The sequence below is a fragment of the Scomber scombrus genome, chromosome 7 (assembly GCF_963691925.1).
Source record: "Scomber scombrus chromosome 7, fScoSco1.1, whole genome shotgun sequence".
Classification (NCBI taxonomy): domain Eukaryota; kingdom Metazoa; phylum Chordata; class Actinopteri; order Scombriformes; family Scombridae; genus Scomber; species Scomber scombrus.
Window position 1 is genome coordinate 22,231,036 of NC_084976.1, and position 12,947 is coordinate 22,243,982.

At 37.8% G+C, this 12,947-nt stretch overlaps 1 protein-coding gene across 1 annotated transcript; it reads right to left on the bottom strand.

The window, feature by feature from the left end:
* Window positions 1-2,163: 2,163 nt before the first annotated feature.
* Window positions 2,164-12,937, bottom strand: herpud2 (HERPUD family member 2). Its single transcript, XM_062422472.1, has 9 exons — window positions 12,851-12,937; window positions 10,217-10,596; window positions 8,205-8,282; window positions 6,639-6,746; window positions 6,177-6,346; window positions 5,791-5,916; window positions 4,500-4,835; window positions 3,843-3,954; window positions 2,164-3,118 (listed from the first exon to the last, which is right to left on the bottom strand). The coding sequence occupies exons 2-9, from the start codon at window positions 10,361-10,363 to the stop codon at window positions 2,918-2,920; spliced, it is 1,278 nt and encodes a 425-aa protein (XP_062278456.1). The 5' UTR covers window positions 10,364-10,596; window positions 12,851-12,937; the 3' UTR covers window positions 2,164-2,917.
* Window positions 12,938-12,947: the final 10 nt, after the last annotated feature.

Genomic DNA, 12,947 nt, shown 5'->3' on the forward strand with positions numbered 1-12,947 from the left:
ACTCTCTCCTCCATGGCAGGTGTCCAGCCCAACTGCTGCCTCTCCAAAGACAACGAGGCCTGATAGCAGGGAAACAGGAGAGAGCCGGCTGCATAACAAGGACTTATTATGATGATGAAATGTCCTACAAAGCCCCAAACACCCTCTTAAAGAAATCTCTCCGTCCGATAAAGGGAGTCTAACCCTCGTCCCAGAACTGCGGGGAAAAGGAGTTGGGGAGGGGTGGGTGGGTATCCTAACCTGATTGGATGGGTGGCTCAGAGGGGGCACACGTAACGAAATCAAATGGCCGTCAAGCCGCTGTCATGCATAATTAATTGGGCCTTCTACGACCAACTACACAAAAATCTATGGTCATTAGATTAGGGGGTTTTGGAGGACTCTCTGAAGTGCATCGCTGTCTGAGCTGCTTCCCTGCTCACCTCTCTATCTGTGAGGATAGTGTCAGAGTCTGAGCATGTTTTAACATCCAGCAGACACTAAACTCAAGCTTTCATTGAGGCTCCTTTACAAACTCAAGGGCAACGTGATGCTATCGCTGGTTCACAAAGTCTGCACAGCACAGTCATACCAACCAAAATGTGAGTGAGTTTTACTTTGAGTGGGTAGTGATCACTTACAGTTTACAGGTGATGAACTCAATAAAACACTTTCTGAGCTGCCGTCCCCTCCCATCAACTTATCTGGACATGATAAGTGCATCCAGAAAGGTCGAGTCAGGAGAAACTAGACTTTTTGATTCTGCTTCTCATCCAAAAGGCTTCTTAAATCGATTATTTCTAAAAATGAAAACTGGCTGCGATTCAGAACAATTCTTAAAAACTGTTTCCCAAAGAGCCAGGGTGGGCCTAAAGCAAGAGATTCAGAAGCAAGATGGTAATTTCCACTGTGAAAAATCTCTCTAAATTGTGTCTTCTGACTGTCGAGCTGCCTAAAAGAAGATCTGAGTGTATATAAATGTCGATACACTCAACTGAGCAGCCTCTTCTTGTTATATTCAGAGCAATGAGCAAAGAAAAGCAGCAGTGAGCAATGCCATGATGCTTTGCCCTGAGTTTCACCTTTCAGACTACATACAGGCAGCCCTACTTTAACGATGTCAGCTGTTGGAGCTGTATGCGGCCAGAAAAGGAGTACCTGAAGATGTTACTCAGCGCCTTTAGTGTTTTCATACAGTTGGCAGTGTGTAACTACACTGTTGCTCTTAATGTCAGGATTCAAGTCAGAAGAGGGAAGTCCTGATCATGCTTTTTAGTTTACATTGTTGATTTTTCTTACATGATAGAGCTGCACAGTGCATACTTGAGCTATATTAAACCTACAATAACATTAGTACAGCAATTTGAATATGAGGCAGCTGATTTGTTTGGTTTAAGAAAATATCACCTGCATCACATTTCCTATAATATATCATATTTTCTCCTGGAGTATTTATGTAACTGTCCAGAGGAGTGTTGCTGTTAATCTGCTGAAGCTTTAACAGAAGTCAAACAGCTTCTTATTCACAGCATAAACTAAACAGGGAAGTTTCAGCTGCAGTTTTCAGCCAACAGCAGAATTTACAGTTCACCTGTAAAATGAAAGTATCTACCATGTTAAATCTGAAACAATAAAGGACGTGTTTTTATGGCTGAATATACAGCTATTGATATAATGTATTATGCATAGTTTCATACACACATTTTACTTTAATTACAACATATTTGCTATTTCTGGTTCTAGCGGATTGAACTGTTTTTGTGTTCTTAAAATGCTTTATCTTGATTTCATCCTGCTCATTAATTTCTATTTAATTTGACTTCAATTGTCTTTTTTTATTTACTTTTTTTTTTTTTTTACTATTTGCTCTTATTTTGTTGCCTAAGTGTTATTATTTTATGTTATGAAATATTTTAAGCCAACAGGATGAGTATCGGAAACAGTATTAAATAACCCTAACCCAGTAATTAAAATGGGACAGGAAATAAGTAAATATTACAAATAATGCAGCATTTATGAAAATTATCAGAGTGCAAAGATGAAAACAATTAATCAAAGTCTAATATAATGAAGTTCCACCAGCTGCCGCAACCTCCAAACATCTCAACGCTCAGCCGCTCTAACGTTTGTATGTAAATGCTGCCACCTGCAGGACAGCAGAATAAATGACAACCAGTCAAACTGCAGAGAGATTTTTATTCAAAAAAAAGCAATATATTCAGGAATTAAAGATGCATATACTTACATGTGTAAATAGATAATGTTCAAATACACAAAGTGGGAAAAACAATGTGCTTAGTGGCTGCAGTGTCTTTATGCACATCGTGTGCGTACATGAAAATGTCACCAGGGCTTTCATGGTTTGTAGGACACACGTCTTCCTCTCATTATAAGAAGAATCCTGATATCTTTTCTTTCTTTTTTGTTGTTGTTGTTGTGTGTGATCTGGATCACATCCCTCATTTAAAAGTTTCCCAAAAAAAACGAGCTTATCACTGCTTAAAATGGAAGACAGTTCCCTCCAGAGTCTCTTCGTCACGTCTCAATGAATTCACAACCGATGAAAGAAATTTAAAAAAAAAAAAGAAAAAATCACTGCTGAAGCATTTACTCCATTAACACAGAATGATATTTATTTTCTAAATGTTCATTTATTCTCCTAATCCTGCGTCAGAGAGGCAAACTGCATCTCTTAAACGTCGGAGTAGCCTGTTTAAAATAAATGTCTGTTTGTTGGCAGCTTGTAGGAGGTTTGGATTGGGCGGTCTGTAAATGAATATTTGACTGTATGAAGGTGGTTTTCTGGGTAATTAGGGCAGCTAAGAAGAAGGTAGCAATTGCGATACTTCTGTAGACTGGTACTTGCTGGAAGGAGGAGTAATAAGAAGAGGAGGAGGAGGAGGAGGAGGAGGGGTATTTGAGTGGTAGGGGAGGCTGCCTAGTTAGCCGGTTGTGGCCGTCCCTCAGGGATAAGAGAGGTGAAGAAAGTGCTGATGAAGGACCACGCGGTAGTAAGGAAGTTTGGCTCGGGGAGAACAGCAGCAGGAGCAGCAGCAGCAGCCTGGGCCTGGTCGTCCGGGCCTCCTCCTCCTTCTTCACCGCTGTCATCGTTGTCTATCCCCTCGTCCATCAGACGCTCCTGAGACACAGACGGACAGAAACAAGCGTTGTTAAAGAGACACAGAAAGAGTGAAGGAGGAAATACTCCTCTACATATTACATTCTGACTCATAATTAGTTTCTACACCAATTCACATTCATAAATTCAGTCATTAATAAATGTTTGATTAATCTTATGGGAAAAAAACACATTCACAGTCACTATTTTATGGTCCAGGAGAACATTTTATAGAATATGATGAATACAACATGTTTAAATGCTGATTTGGAATTTCTTTTTATAAACTCAGGTCAAATTTGTACATTTGCATATATAAATGTGTATCAGCTGCACAAGAAAGAAAAAGACGCATTTTATTTCCATTTTTTGTATACTGTGGGTCACATTAGGAAAGATCTGGCTAAAAGGAAATGTGTATATGGTGTTTTTACAGCTCTCAAATGTAAAAATGGGTAAGGGTTAAGTTAAAGTAACAATACAACAAATTAATAAAGTTTAATTAAAACAAGACACACTGTAAATTTCCCCACAATGAGACTAATAAAGGACTTGCTCATCTAACAGACATCTATCATCTAACAGAGTATTGGGGCAGATTCATAAACATAAATAAGCTTTTTAAAGCTCCATGCAGCATGAATTTTAATGTATTGCAGCTGATTCAAGTCTCTATGCAGACTTTTTTTTCTGGTTATTTGTCGCCATTAAAAGAAAAAGTGTGGAGGTTGAAAACCCGACTCACCATTTCCTGTATGTCCTGGTGCCTCTCCGCTTCTTCCTGAGGAGCTCCGGGTCTTTCTCCTTCTCTGAAGTTCTGCTGCTCCGGCCTGAAGGGAAACCAACCAGCCTGGTGCCTGAAAAACAAAAGAAAAACTCTTATACAAGGATTTAAAGTTTATTTAGGATTCAAATTGAATGAAAACTGATGAAATTTTGACCATAAACACACCATAAAGCACTGAATATCAGGGCCGCGACTAATGATTACTTTCATTATCGATTAATTTGTAGATTATTTTTTTGATTTATTGATCGATGGTTTTGTCTATAAAATGTCAGAAAATGGTGAAAATGCCAATTATGTTTTCCCGGAGTCAAAGGTGACATCTTGATGGTTTGGTTTTGTCTAACCAACAATCCACAACATAAAGATATTCAGTTTACTATCATGTATGATAAAGAAATCTTCACATTTTAGAAGCTAAAAGCAACACATTTTGGGGTATTTTAGTAATTAAAATATGACTGAAAGGTTTATTTAATAAGCAAAATAATTGGTTGGTTTAGTTAATTTAAAATAGACTAATCTAACTCAATATAAATTCAAGTAAAGGTGAGACAAAATTATAATATTATACTTAAATGTGTATTTTTTCAGTTTCGCGCAAAGCTGACTCACAAGTAGACGAGCAGCATGGCGCCGACCACCATGACAAAGCGGCTAAAAGAGGAGTAGAAGTAGACGATACTGAGCAGGACGCCGGCCCGCGACAACGTGTACAGCCAGTCCAGCCAATCCCGGTTCAGCTCGTCCTCGTTCATCACCGCCCCGCCCTGCGCGTTCATCTGGATGTTGGGGTTGGCCGGCTGGTTCTCCGGTAAAGGGTTGGGTGCCGGGTTGGGCCCCAGCGGAGGTTGCACCCCTTCGTTGGGCTGGGCGGGCTGAAGGGGCGACGGGGAGGGGGAGGATGGAGGGGAGGTGCTGGGAGGCTGAGAGGCAGCGACTGCTGCTTGACTGATAGGAGGAAGCAGGGAGCGAAAGTTTACAATTATACACACTGAAGGATTTATTTATTATCTATTTCCATATATTTTCATTGTAGTTATTATACTTTTTTAGTAATCTCTGACACTCCTGGACTCATCATATCATTTACATCATCAAAGCTGCTGCTTTACTATCTATATGTATCTTAACTGCTTTATGTCATCTTCTATAGGCTCTGTCTGCTTCGATTGTCACTTGTCTCTTTGTCTGTAGTGCTATTTCATGATAAAAAATAAACATATCATATAAAAGATATCCTCTAGGAAGATAGAAGTTCGACCACTTAAGCGTGTGATTTTTTACTGATTAACCTCTGACTGTATATAAAGATAGACATCATGACAGCTTCTCAAAAGTGAAACCAAAACATCTGGATCACCCTCTAGTGGATGGCTGCAGTATAGCTCATGAATCCAACCTCCTCTATGTTAGCAGATGGGACATGAGCCATGAACCTAAAGATGGTTTCTGCCATTTTAGGTCATTCTTATCACACTGATGTTTGTTCAACTGCTCATTTTTCTGATGAGGTATTTATTAATTAGTTGTTTGATGATGTAAATAAGGGGGTGTGACATCATGATTGACAGCTATGACAACCGCTCTCAAACCTCAAAATGAAGTCAAATAAGCGAGGTGCTCGCTCTTGGAAAGAAGATATTTTGGCTTCACTTTTGCATTGCGGTAGAAGTGGAGATGCGTCGTCCATGTTTATATACGATCAATGTCATTAAAGTTCAAAGAGAGCAAGAAAATAAGCTTTATAGTTAATTAAATGAAAGAACTGAAACTTAAAATGAACAGCTCATCATTCACATTTTCACATATATATTCTGTCTTGGTAAGTCCTTGATATCTTCCTGATGAATCCTGAGGAAAATGTATGAATCCAGATGAGTACAAACACACTTCTTTAACTTACTATTGCATGTAGTAGTGGCGCGCATACATCTGCTGCCACCACAGCATCTGCATGGGCATGTACATGGGGTGGGGGGGCATGTTGGCCGGGAGGCCGCCTTGTAAAGGGACCTGGGCTCCGTCTGGCCTGTGGAAGAAATGTCACGTTAGTTATAAATAATCTATCAGTTTCCACTCTTGATTATCAGTAAAAATGAAAAAAAAAGTTCTGTATTTCTCTTTGAAGTATTTATTTTAAAATGTTAACTTGTTGCTTTTTAGATGTGATGAGCACAGAGCACAGATCTTAAACTGCTGTAAATTTCTCCATTGTGAGACTAATAATAAACAATTGTCTTTTCTTATCTTAAATTATGACCTGGGTCTTGTTGTCAGACATTTGCTTACCACTGAGGGACTCCGGGGGGGCTCTGAGGGTTGTACTGGGGGAAGCCGCTACGATACCTCAACCCATCATAACTTCCTGGCACAGAAGAAGATGAGGAGGAGGAAGAGCCTGGCTGGTTGTCCTGATTTGGTGTGGCGGCAGGAGACGCTGAGCCTGCACTGTCTGAACTCTGTGACGAAACATGAACACCAATCAGAAGTTGAGCTTAGTAAATACTTAAAGAATCAACACAAGGAAAACAGAGGATTTCCTAAAAGCAAGCAAATAAACATGGATTTGGTGTCGGTGGTGCAAAACTCAGGCTGAAAACGTTTCAACCTGTAAGACTCCACTTCACGAACACACAGAGAAAGGAGGGGGGATGACTGTGAGCTGTCGTACACTGTGACTGTGTGAGGCCCTTACAGGAGCAGGTCGTGTCAGGTCAGTGTGTGTGGGTGTGTGTGTGTCGGTCTACTCACGCTGGAGTCAGAAGCTGCAGTGTTGGCCATGGAGGGGCTCCGGGACATAGGCGAGCCGGGGGGACTGTGAGAGGTACACACTAAATGCATCATGTGGTATTCATCCTGCTGCAGGTCGACAAGGTCAGGACACGAGCCGAAAGGAGAAGGAGGAGGAGGAGGAAGATAAGGCAGTAACAAAGGAGAGGGAGAGACAAAGCAAGAAACAGAGAGAGAGAGAGAGAGAGAGAGAGAAAGGGAGAGAAAGGGAAAGAGAAAGAGGATTAGTATGGAAATGACCAGAACTCAGTCACACAATACTCACCCTGTGTTTGAAAAACACATCAGATCAGCTATTGTTCCCCCCAGGCAGCCTGTTTCAGTTCCCCCACAGCGCGCGCACACACACACACACACACACACACACACACACACACACACACACACACACACACACACACACACACACACACACACACACACACGTCGGACCAGTATTTCTCTAGTTTTATTATGGCTGTACATGTCTTTATGTCTTTATTTTGTAAAGAGGAAGATAAGATAATTTAAGGCAAACCAACAAACAACAAGAAATAAAAATCACTCAGTCAGTACATAGTAAATACAATTAATAAATAAATAATTGTCGGTTATAACTGGAGGGCAGGAGAAGCCTGTCTGTACAAGAAGAGACTTGAACTTACTGCTTATTTTTATGCTCTATTTTAGTCTAGCTTTTTGTTTTCTTTCTCTTTTTCTATTGTCTGTTTTCATGTTTCCCATTTTTACGGTTTAATCATCCCCTGATATTTTCTTTTTATGTAAAGCACATCGAATTGCCCTTGTGTATGAAATGTGCTATATATAAATAAAGCTGCCTTGCCTTGCTGTGTCTTCATTACTCCTGTTTTATTCAAACATGTCAAACATACTGTGTAACACTCATTATGTGAGGATTTAATCAGTTATATGTAAATCAGTTCTTATCTTTTCTGACACGTTGTTACACAATTGCGACAATATTTTTTTGCTGGGCTCTTGGATGTGCATGAAGCAACAATAAGTGAAAAAAGGCTGATTATTTGAATTTGATTTAATTGAAATGTACCTTTAGATCCATCAAATGCAAATAATCTAGTTTAAACATTATGTGAATTATTGTGTGCATTATACATTTTACTTGTTTGAGTTAAGTTCTTCATGTTTTTTAGCCAAATTAATGATAACTGGAACTTAAACACCTGAAATAATCTAAAAAGGAATGTGTATTTATGCAGCTAAGTTTTGCCACCTCAGTGTTATCACCATGGGGAAACTCTAGATGATTTAATGGACAGACAACATCTTTCATACATGCAGTTTTCCACACAGACTGGGGGGCTGAAAACAGCACTGAGCATCAGGAACTGACTTCAAAACACCAAACAATTCACAAACTAACTGTACATGTGCCTCTGAAACACACAAAAACTGAATACAGACATTTAAAAAGATTTTTTGGATGGTGACTGCCAAACTAAAATCTATTAATGTGAAATATTACACACACAAAACCCAACAAACAGCCCTTCGGTCAGTCTTTCTTACCTTTCTAAGCACATCTCTGAGCTGCAGGTGGTCTTGAAGGAGCCTCCCTGAGTAAACCAGCCGCTGGTCTTTGGACAGCTACGACACAAACACCAGTTATAATCAGTGTAGAGACAATATGAGACACTGAAAATGTGTTTTCATTCCTTATTTAGGTCACTGACTCCTACTCTAACATCTAACAGCCTTGTCTTTGCAGTGTAACTAGATAAGGATGTCTTTGTTATATAAATAATGTGTAAAAAAACATGTTGTCTTTATTTCTAACATCTCAAATTTGACCTGATGTCGTGCAGCTTTTCCTCAGACATAAACTTGCAGCAGTGGGTGGAAATGATACTGCAAAGGGCCTCTGGAGCTAAAATTAATCCCCAAACATATACAAACGCTTCAAATGTTTCCAAAGTCAAGAATGAACTTTAAAACCTCAACTTTTAAGCTTCTACCTGGATTAGAAGCTCTCTGATATTTGTGCCATGAAAACTATTTTACAACTTTTACAGACTCCACTGGCTAATAAAGATTATACTATATGATGAAAAGTATAAAAGAGGACCTTGTAGTGAGACTTAGGTACAGAGTGATAAATGAACCACATCTATTAATACTGTATGTTTACAGTAAACACTGCTGTTTCAACCTCTCTATTTTTGTTCTTTTGTTTAAAGTTGTGAGAAGATTTAAAACTTGTCGTTGGGTTGAATATGATGAGCACAAGATGTCAAATCCTTAATGTGTGTAAAGCAATTAGGCACCTTTGGATTAGATTAAGACAATTTTTTACTGAAAGCAAACCAAGTGTGTACAATCATATTTGTTTTCTATGCTTCACGAGGCAGAGGAGCCTCTTCATGTCATATTTATGAGACAAGACTGACAACAGAAGCATAGAAATAACACAAGCTGACCTCATTCTCGATTACCGTACAAAGAAATGTTTTATTTATGAGTGCCATGTTTGCTTTTCTATAAAATGATATATATTTTTTGTGCAGATATATGTTTGAGTATAAAGTTTATTCTTAAACTAGAAAGATACTCCTGAATGGGAAAGGTGTAATTTCAGTCCACAGACATGACCCCCATTTGAAGCACATTTTGCTTGTTGCCATACTGTAGTTACACAGCATCGCTCAGTGGGCTTTTTTTAAAATCTATGGCCGGCTTTTTTTAAACATGACAAACTAAAAACAGATAACTTGGAAAAGGAAGTGTTTCTTAGTCAGCTGAGATGAATTTTTTTGTTTTTTGTTTATAAATCTATGGCCAGTTTTCTTCATTATGACAAAGTAAAAACAGATAACTTGGAAAAGGAAGTGTTTTTCAGTCAGCTAAGTTAAGTTTTTTTGTTTTTTCTTTGTTCAGATTGTAAAGACAGATTTCCATCAATCATGAATTCACCTAAAATCACAAACAGTTAACCTTTGACTCGCAACTTCAATCATAATTTAATAAGTCTTAGTGTAAAAAGGACAATACTGAACATATTTGTTGAACATCCGAAGTGCAAAGAGGACAAGATAAAGAAAAGGAATAAAAAAAGATGAAGGAACAAAAACAAAAAAAATAAATTACAAAGAAAAAATTGTGACACAGACAAGCGAGAGAAAATAAAAATGGGGGATAAAAAAGTAGGATTTAACTTTAAAATAAAATAAATAAGAGAAAATGTATTTAAAAAAACAAGGTTTTAAAAGATTAAAATGACAAAACAAAAGTAAAATAAAATAAGAGATAAAGTTCAGAAAAAGTCAGACTAAAACTAGCTTTAAAAAAATTAAAAAGACAAAAGAAATGGAGATAGATAAAACAGATAAAAATATAAAACTTACAGAATGATAATAATAATAATAATAATAATAATAATAATAATAATAATGATAATAATAAAATAAAGTAAAACAAACTTTTAAAACATCAAAACAAAAGAAGAAAAATGAAGCTATGAATAAATATTTGTCTGTTGTAACGATCGTTCGAACCTTTTAGGGAGCGATTTTAGGTCCACTTACCGGCTTGCTGGGGTAAACGTTGGAGATGTGAGTCTTCAGCCTCTCCACGGTCCAGTTGAGGAAGCAGTTAATGGTCTGGTCTTCATACTTCTGGTTGGGGGCCTTGATGACCAGGGTAACAGGACTATCAACTGCCCCAGAGTCCATGGCTCATATTACTAACCAAGGGTGGTCTCTGAAGAACTTAGTGTCGCAACTCAGGACTCACCTGAGGAAGTCTTCCTCAAAACCTCTCCATTCTGCACTCAGATTAAATTAAATAAAACACCTGAAATAATCCCTGCTGCTGGAGGTTGATGGGAGGATGTGGTTCCTTCTCTACAACATGGGTCCAATTATACTGATGGAAATTCTTCTGTGGTGACACTTCTGGTGGATTACTGGTGAAAATAAGAGGAAACGTTTCAGTTTCTTTTCCACAGAAGGAAGTCAAGTTTTCCATAAAATGCAGAAGCTTTAAAGTTGTATCTACCAAATGTAATAATCACATTATAACATATGTAGTTGTAATATTTTGTTATTTATATAGTGTATTACATTTTTTTTTTAAACAAAATATTAAACAGTAAAAATTGGTAAACATTAAAACATACAGTTAAAACCAGGAAACCCCATTATAATAAAAAGAAAACAGTAAAGAAAAATAAAAAGCTAGACGAAAAAGAGCATAAAATATGATGAGAGTGCAGCATAAAATAATGATTTTGCATTAAAATGATTAAAAGAACATACAGTACACAGTCCAAATGAAAGATTCAAATTTAAAATGTTTTAAAAGAACTCAATCATAATAAGCACATGAAAAGAAGAAACTGGATGTAATAATATTCACATTTGGGGCTAAATGCTGGTTCACCATGTTCAGATTAAGAAACATACTCTATATAGCATCACTAATAAAAGCCTCCAAAATGACCATGAACTTAAATCTACGCCTCTCTATAAATCTGATCATAGCTGGAGACTCTAGTAAACTACATTCTTGTCACAGTCACAGGAACTTTAAGAAAATGAATGTTTGCATTTATCTACCAACATGAACTGAAACCAAAGCTGAGCTCAGTACACTGAAGAGGAACCGGCCGACTCAACCACCAAGCAGTCAAGACTTTTAGTATATGTTGTAGCCTGTTAGTAGTCTGTTGTAAGGTTTAGTGGTAATTACAACCCCCAAAAGAACTAATAAATGATTTACATTTGTATTTTGGCTGGTGACGTGCTCCGACCCTACATACATCAGTAGCTACTAAAGCTATTTGAATGAGAATTTCTGATTTCAATCAATCAATCAACTTTTTCTATTCAGTTATTTTAAAGATAACTAGTATTATGCAAACTGTGCTAGTTATATTGTGTAACATTACACATGTGAACATACAGGATCCTAGTTTGTTAAACTTTCAGATGAGAAACCACAAGACAAAAACCTACAGGCAGAAAGTTCAGAATCAGAAAGTTTTGGCAGATATGGCTGCTTTGTATAAATCAAACCTACAAATTCTGAAACCAGAAAAACAGGGTTTTTCTTGAAGTAATTTCCCAGGACTTTTCCAGGACATATTCAGATGCTACATTACGACAGACAACTGATCACACCTACACTAATCAGTGTTTCCCACATAATTTTGAGAGACTATGGTGGTGGGATCGCAGTCCATTTTTAAGTCAAATTTATCATTCTGGTTTCACTCTGAGAGCAACATGAAGATGTTTTATCTAGATAGAAGCCAAGCAGAGTTGTGCCTTAATATTTCCCATTGAAGGCAGAGTAAGAACAGATTATATGCATGCGCAAATCTTCTAAACCGTTTGCATTTCCTCTAAAGGCATAGAAGCAAAGGGAGGAGAAATAATCTTCCGAAAATTTTACTTTTTCTCTCTTTTCCGATGTGTTTTCCATGACTGCAAAATTGGTCAATCATTTTCCAGGTTTTCCAGCAGGGTTCCCAGGCATTTTTACCATTGAATTTTAAAAACGTTTCCATACTTTACTTAATTTAAGTAGTTTAAATTAAGTAACTTGGGGGGGGGGGGGGGGGTCCAAGTTCATGCAGCATGTCTTATATCTGTTATCTTTGATATCAGAGCAGGTCATCCCTAATTCAAAACCTTTCCAAAACATTTACCTAACTTCAAACCATTTCCAGGCCTAGAAAACAGTTTTTCTAATTTCATAACTTTTCCAGGTTTTCCAGGACGCGTGGGAACCCTGATTAATATATGTACCATTTTCCTTTTCAGTACAATATCTAAAAACTGCCTTAACTGATTAAACAAGGAAACATCTCAGGGATTTCATAATGATTAGGTGTTGATATAATGTGTTTGATTCATATTTAAATATGTTGAACAAGTCAGAATTTCAAAAGTGTCCCACATTACCCTGTTCCACCCTACTGTCAAAACAGTTCACTGGAAACCATTAAGAAGGAAAGATAAGTCAGTCACACAGAAAAACGAAGCAGCTTTTATTTTGACCCTTGTCATAATAAAGCCCAGTTAGCATTGTTGGCTAACGTTAGCATCGATATAAACTCGGGTTAAACTTGGCAGACAGCGACTATAACCAGTTTATCCGTGTTAAATAGTAACCACGTGATCGCTTCAGATATGTTATTGTCTTTTTTATAGTACCTGCTGTCTGGTGTCTGCTGTCTGCTGTCGTCGCCTCTTCGTCCCAAAGCTCAGCTCTCCTGTCTTGTTGTTGAAATGTCGGGGTGTGAGAGAGCGG

Coding starts and splice junctions, on each gene's coding strand:
- herpud2 (XM_062422472.1), bottom strand. CDS start 10,363: ATGGACTCTGGGGCAGTTGATAGTCCTGTTACCCTGGTCATCAAGGCC. Junction 6,347..6,638: donor CTGCAGCTTCTGACTCCAGC/GTGAGTAGACCG, acceptor GTTTCGTCACAG/AGTTCAGACAGTGCAGGCTC. Junction 3,119..3,842: donor ACCAGGACATACAGGAAATG/GTGAGTCGGGTT, acceptor TCTGTGTCTCAG/GAGCGTCTGATGGACGAGGG.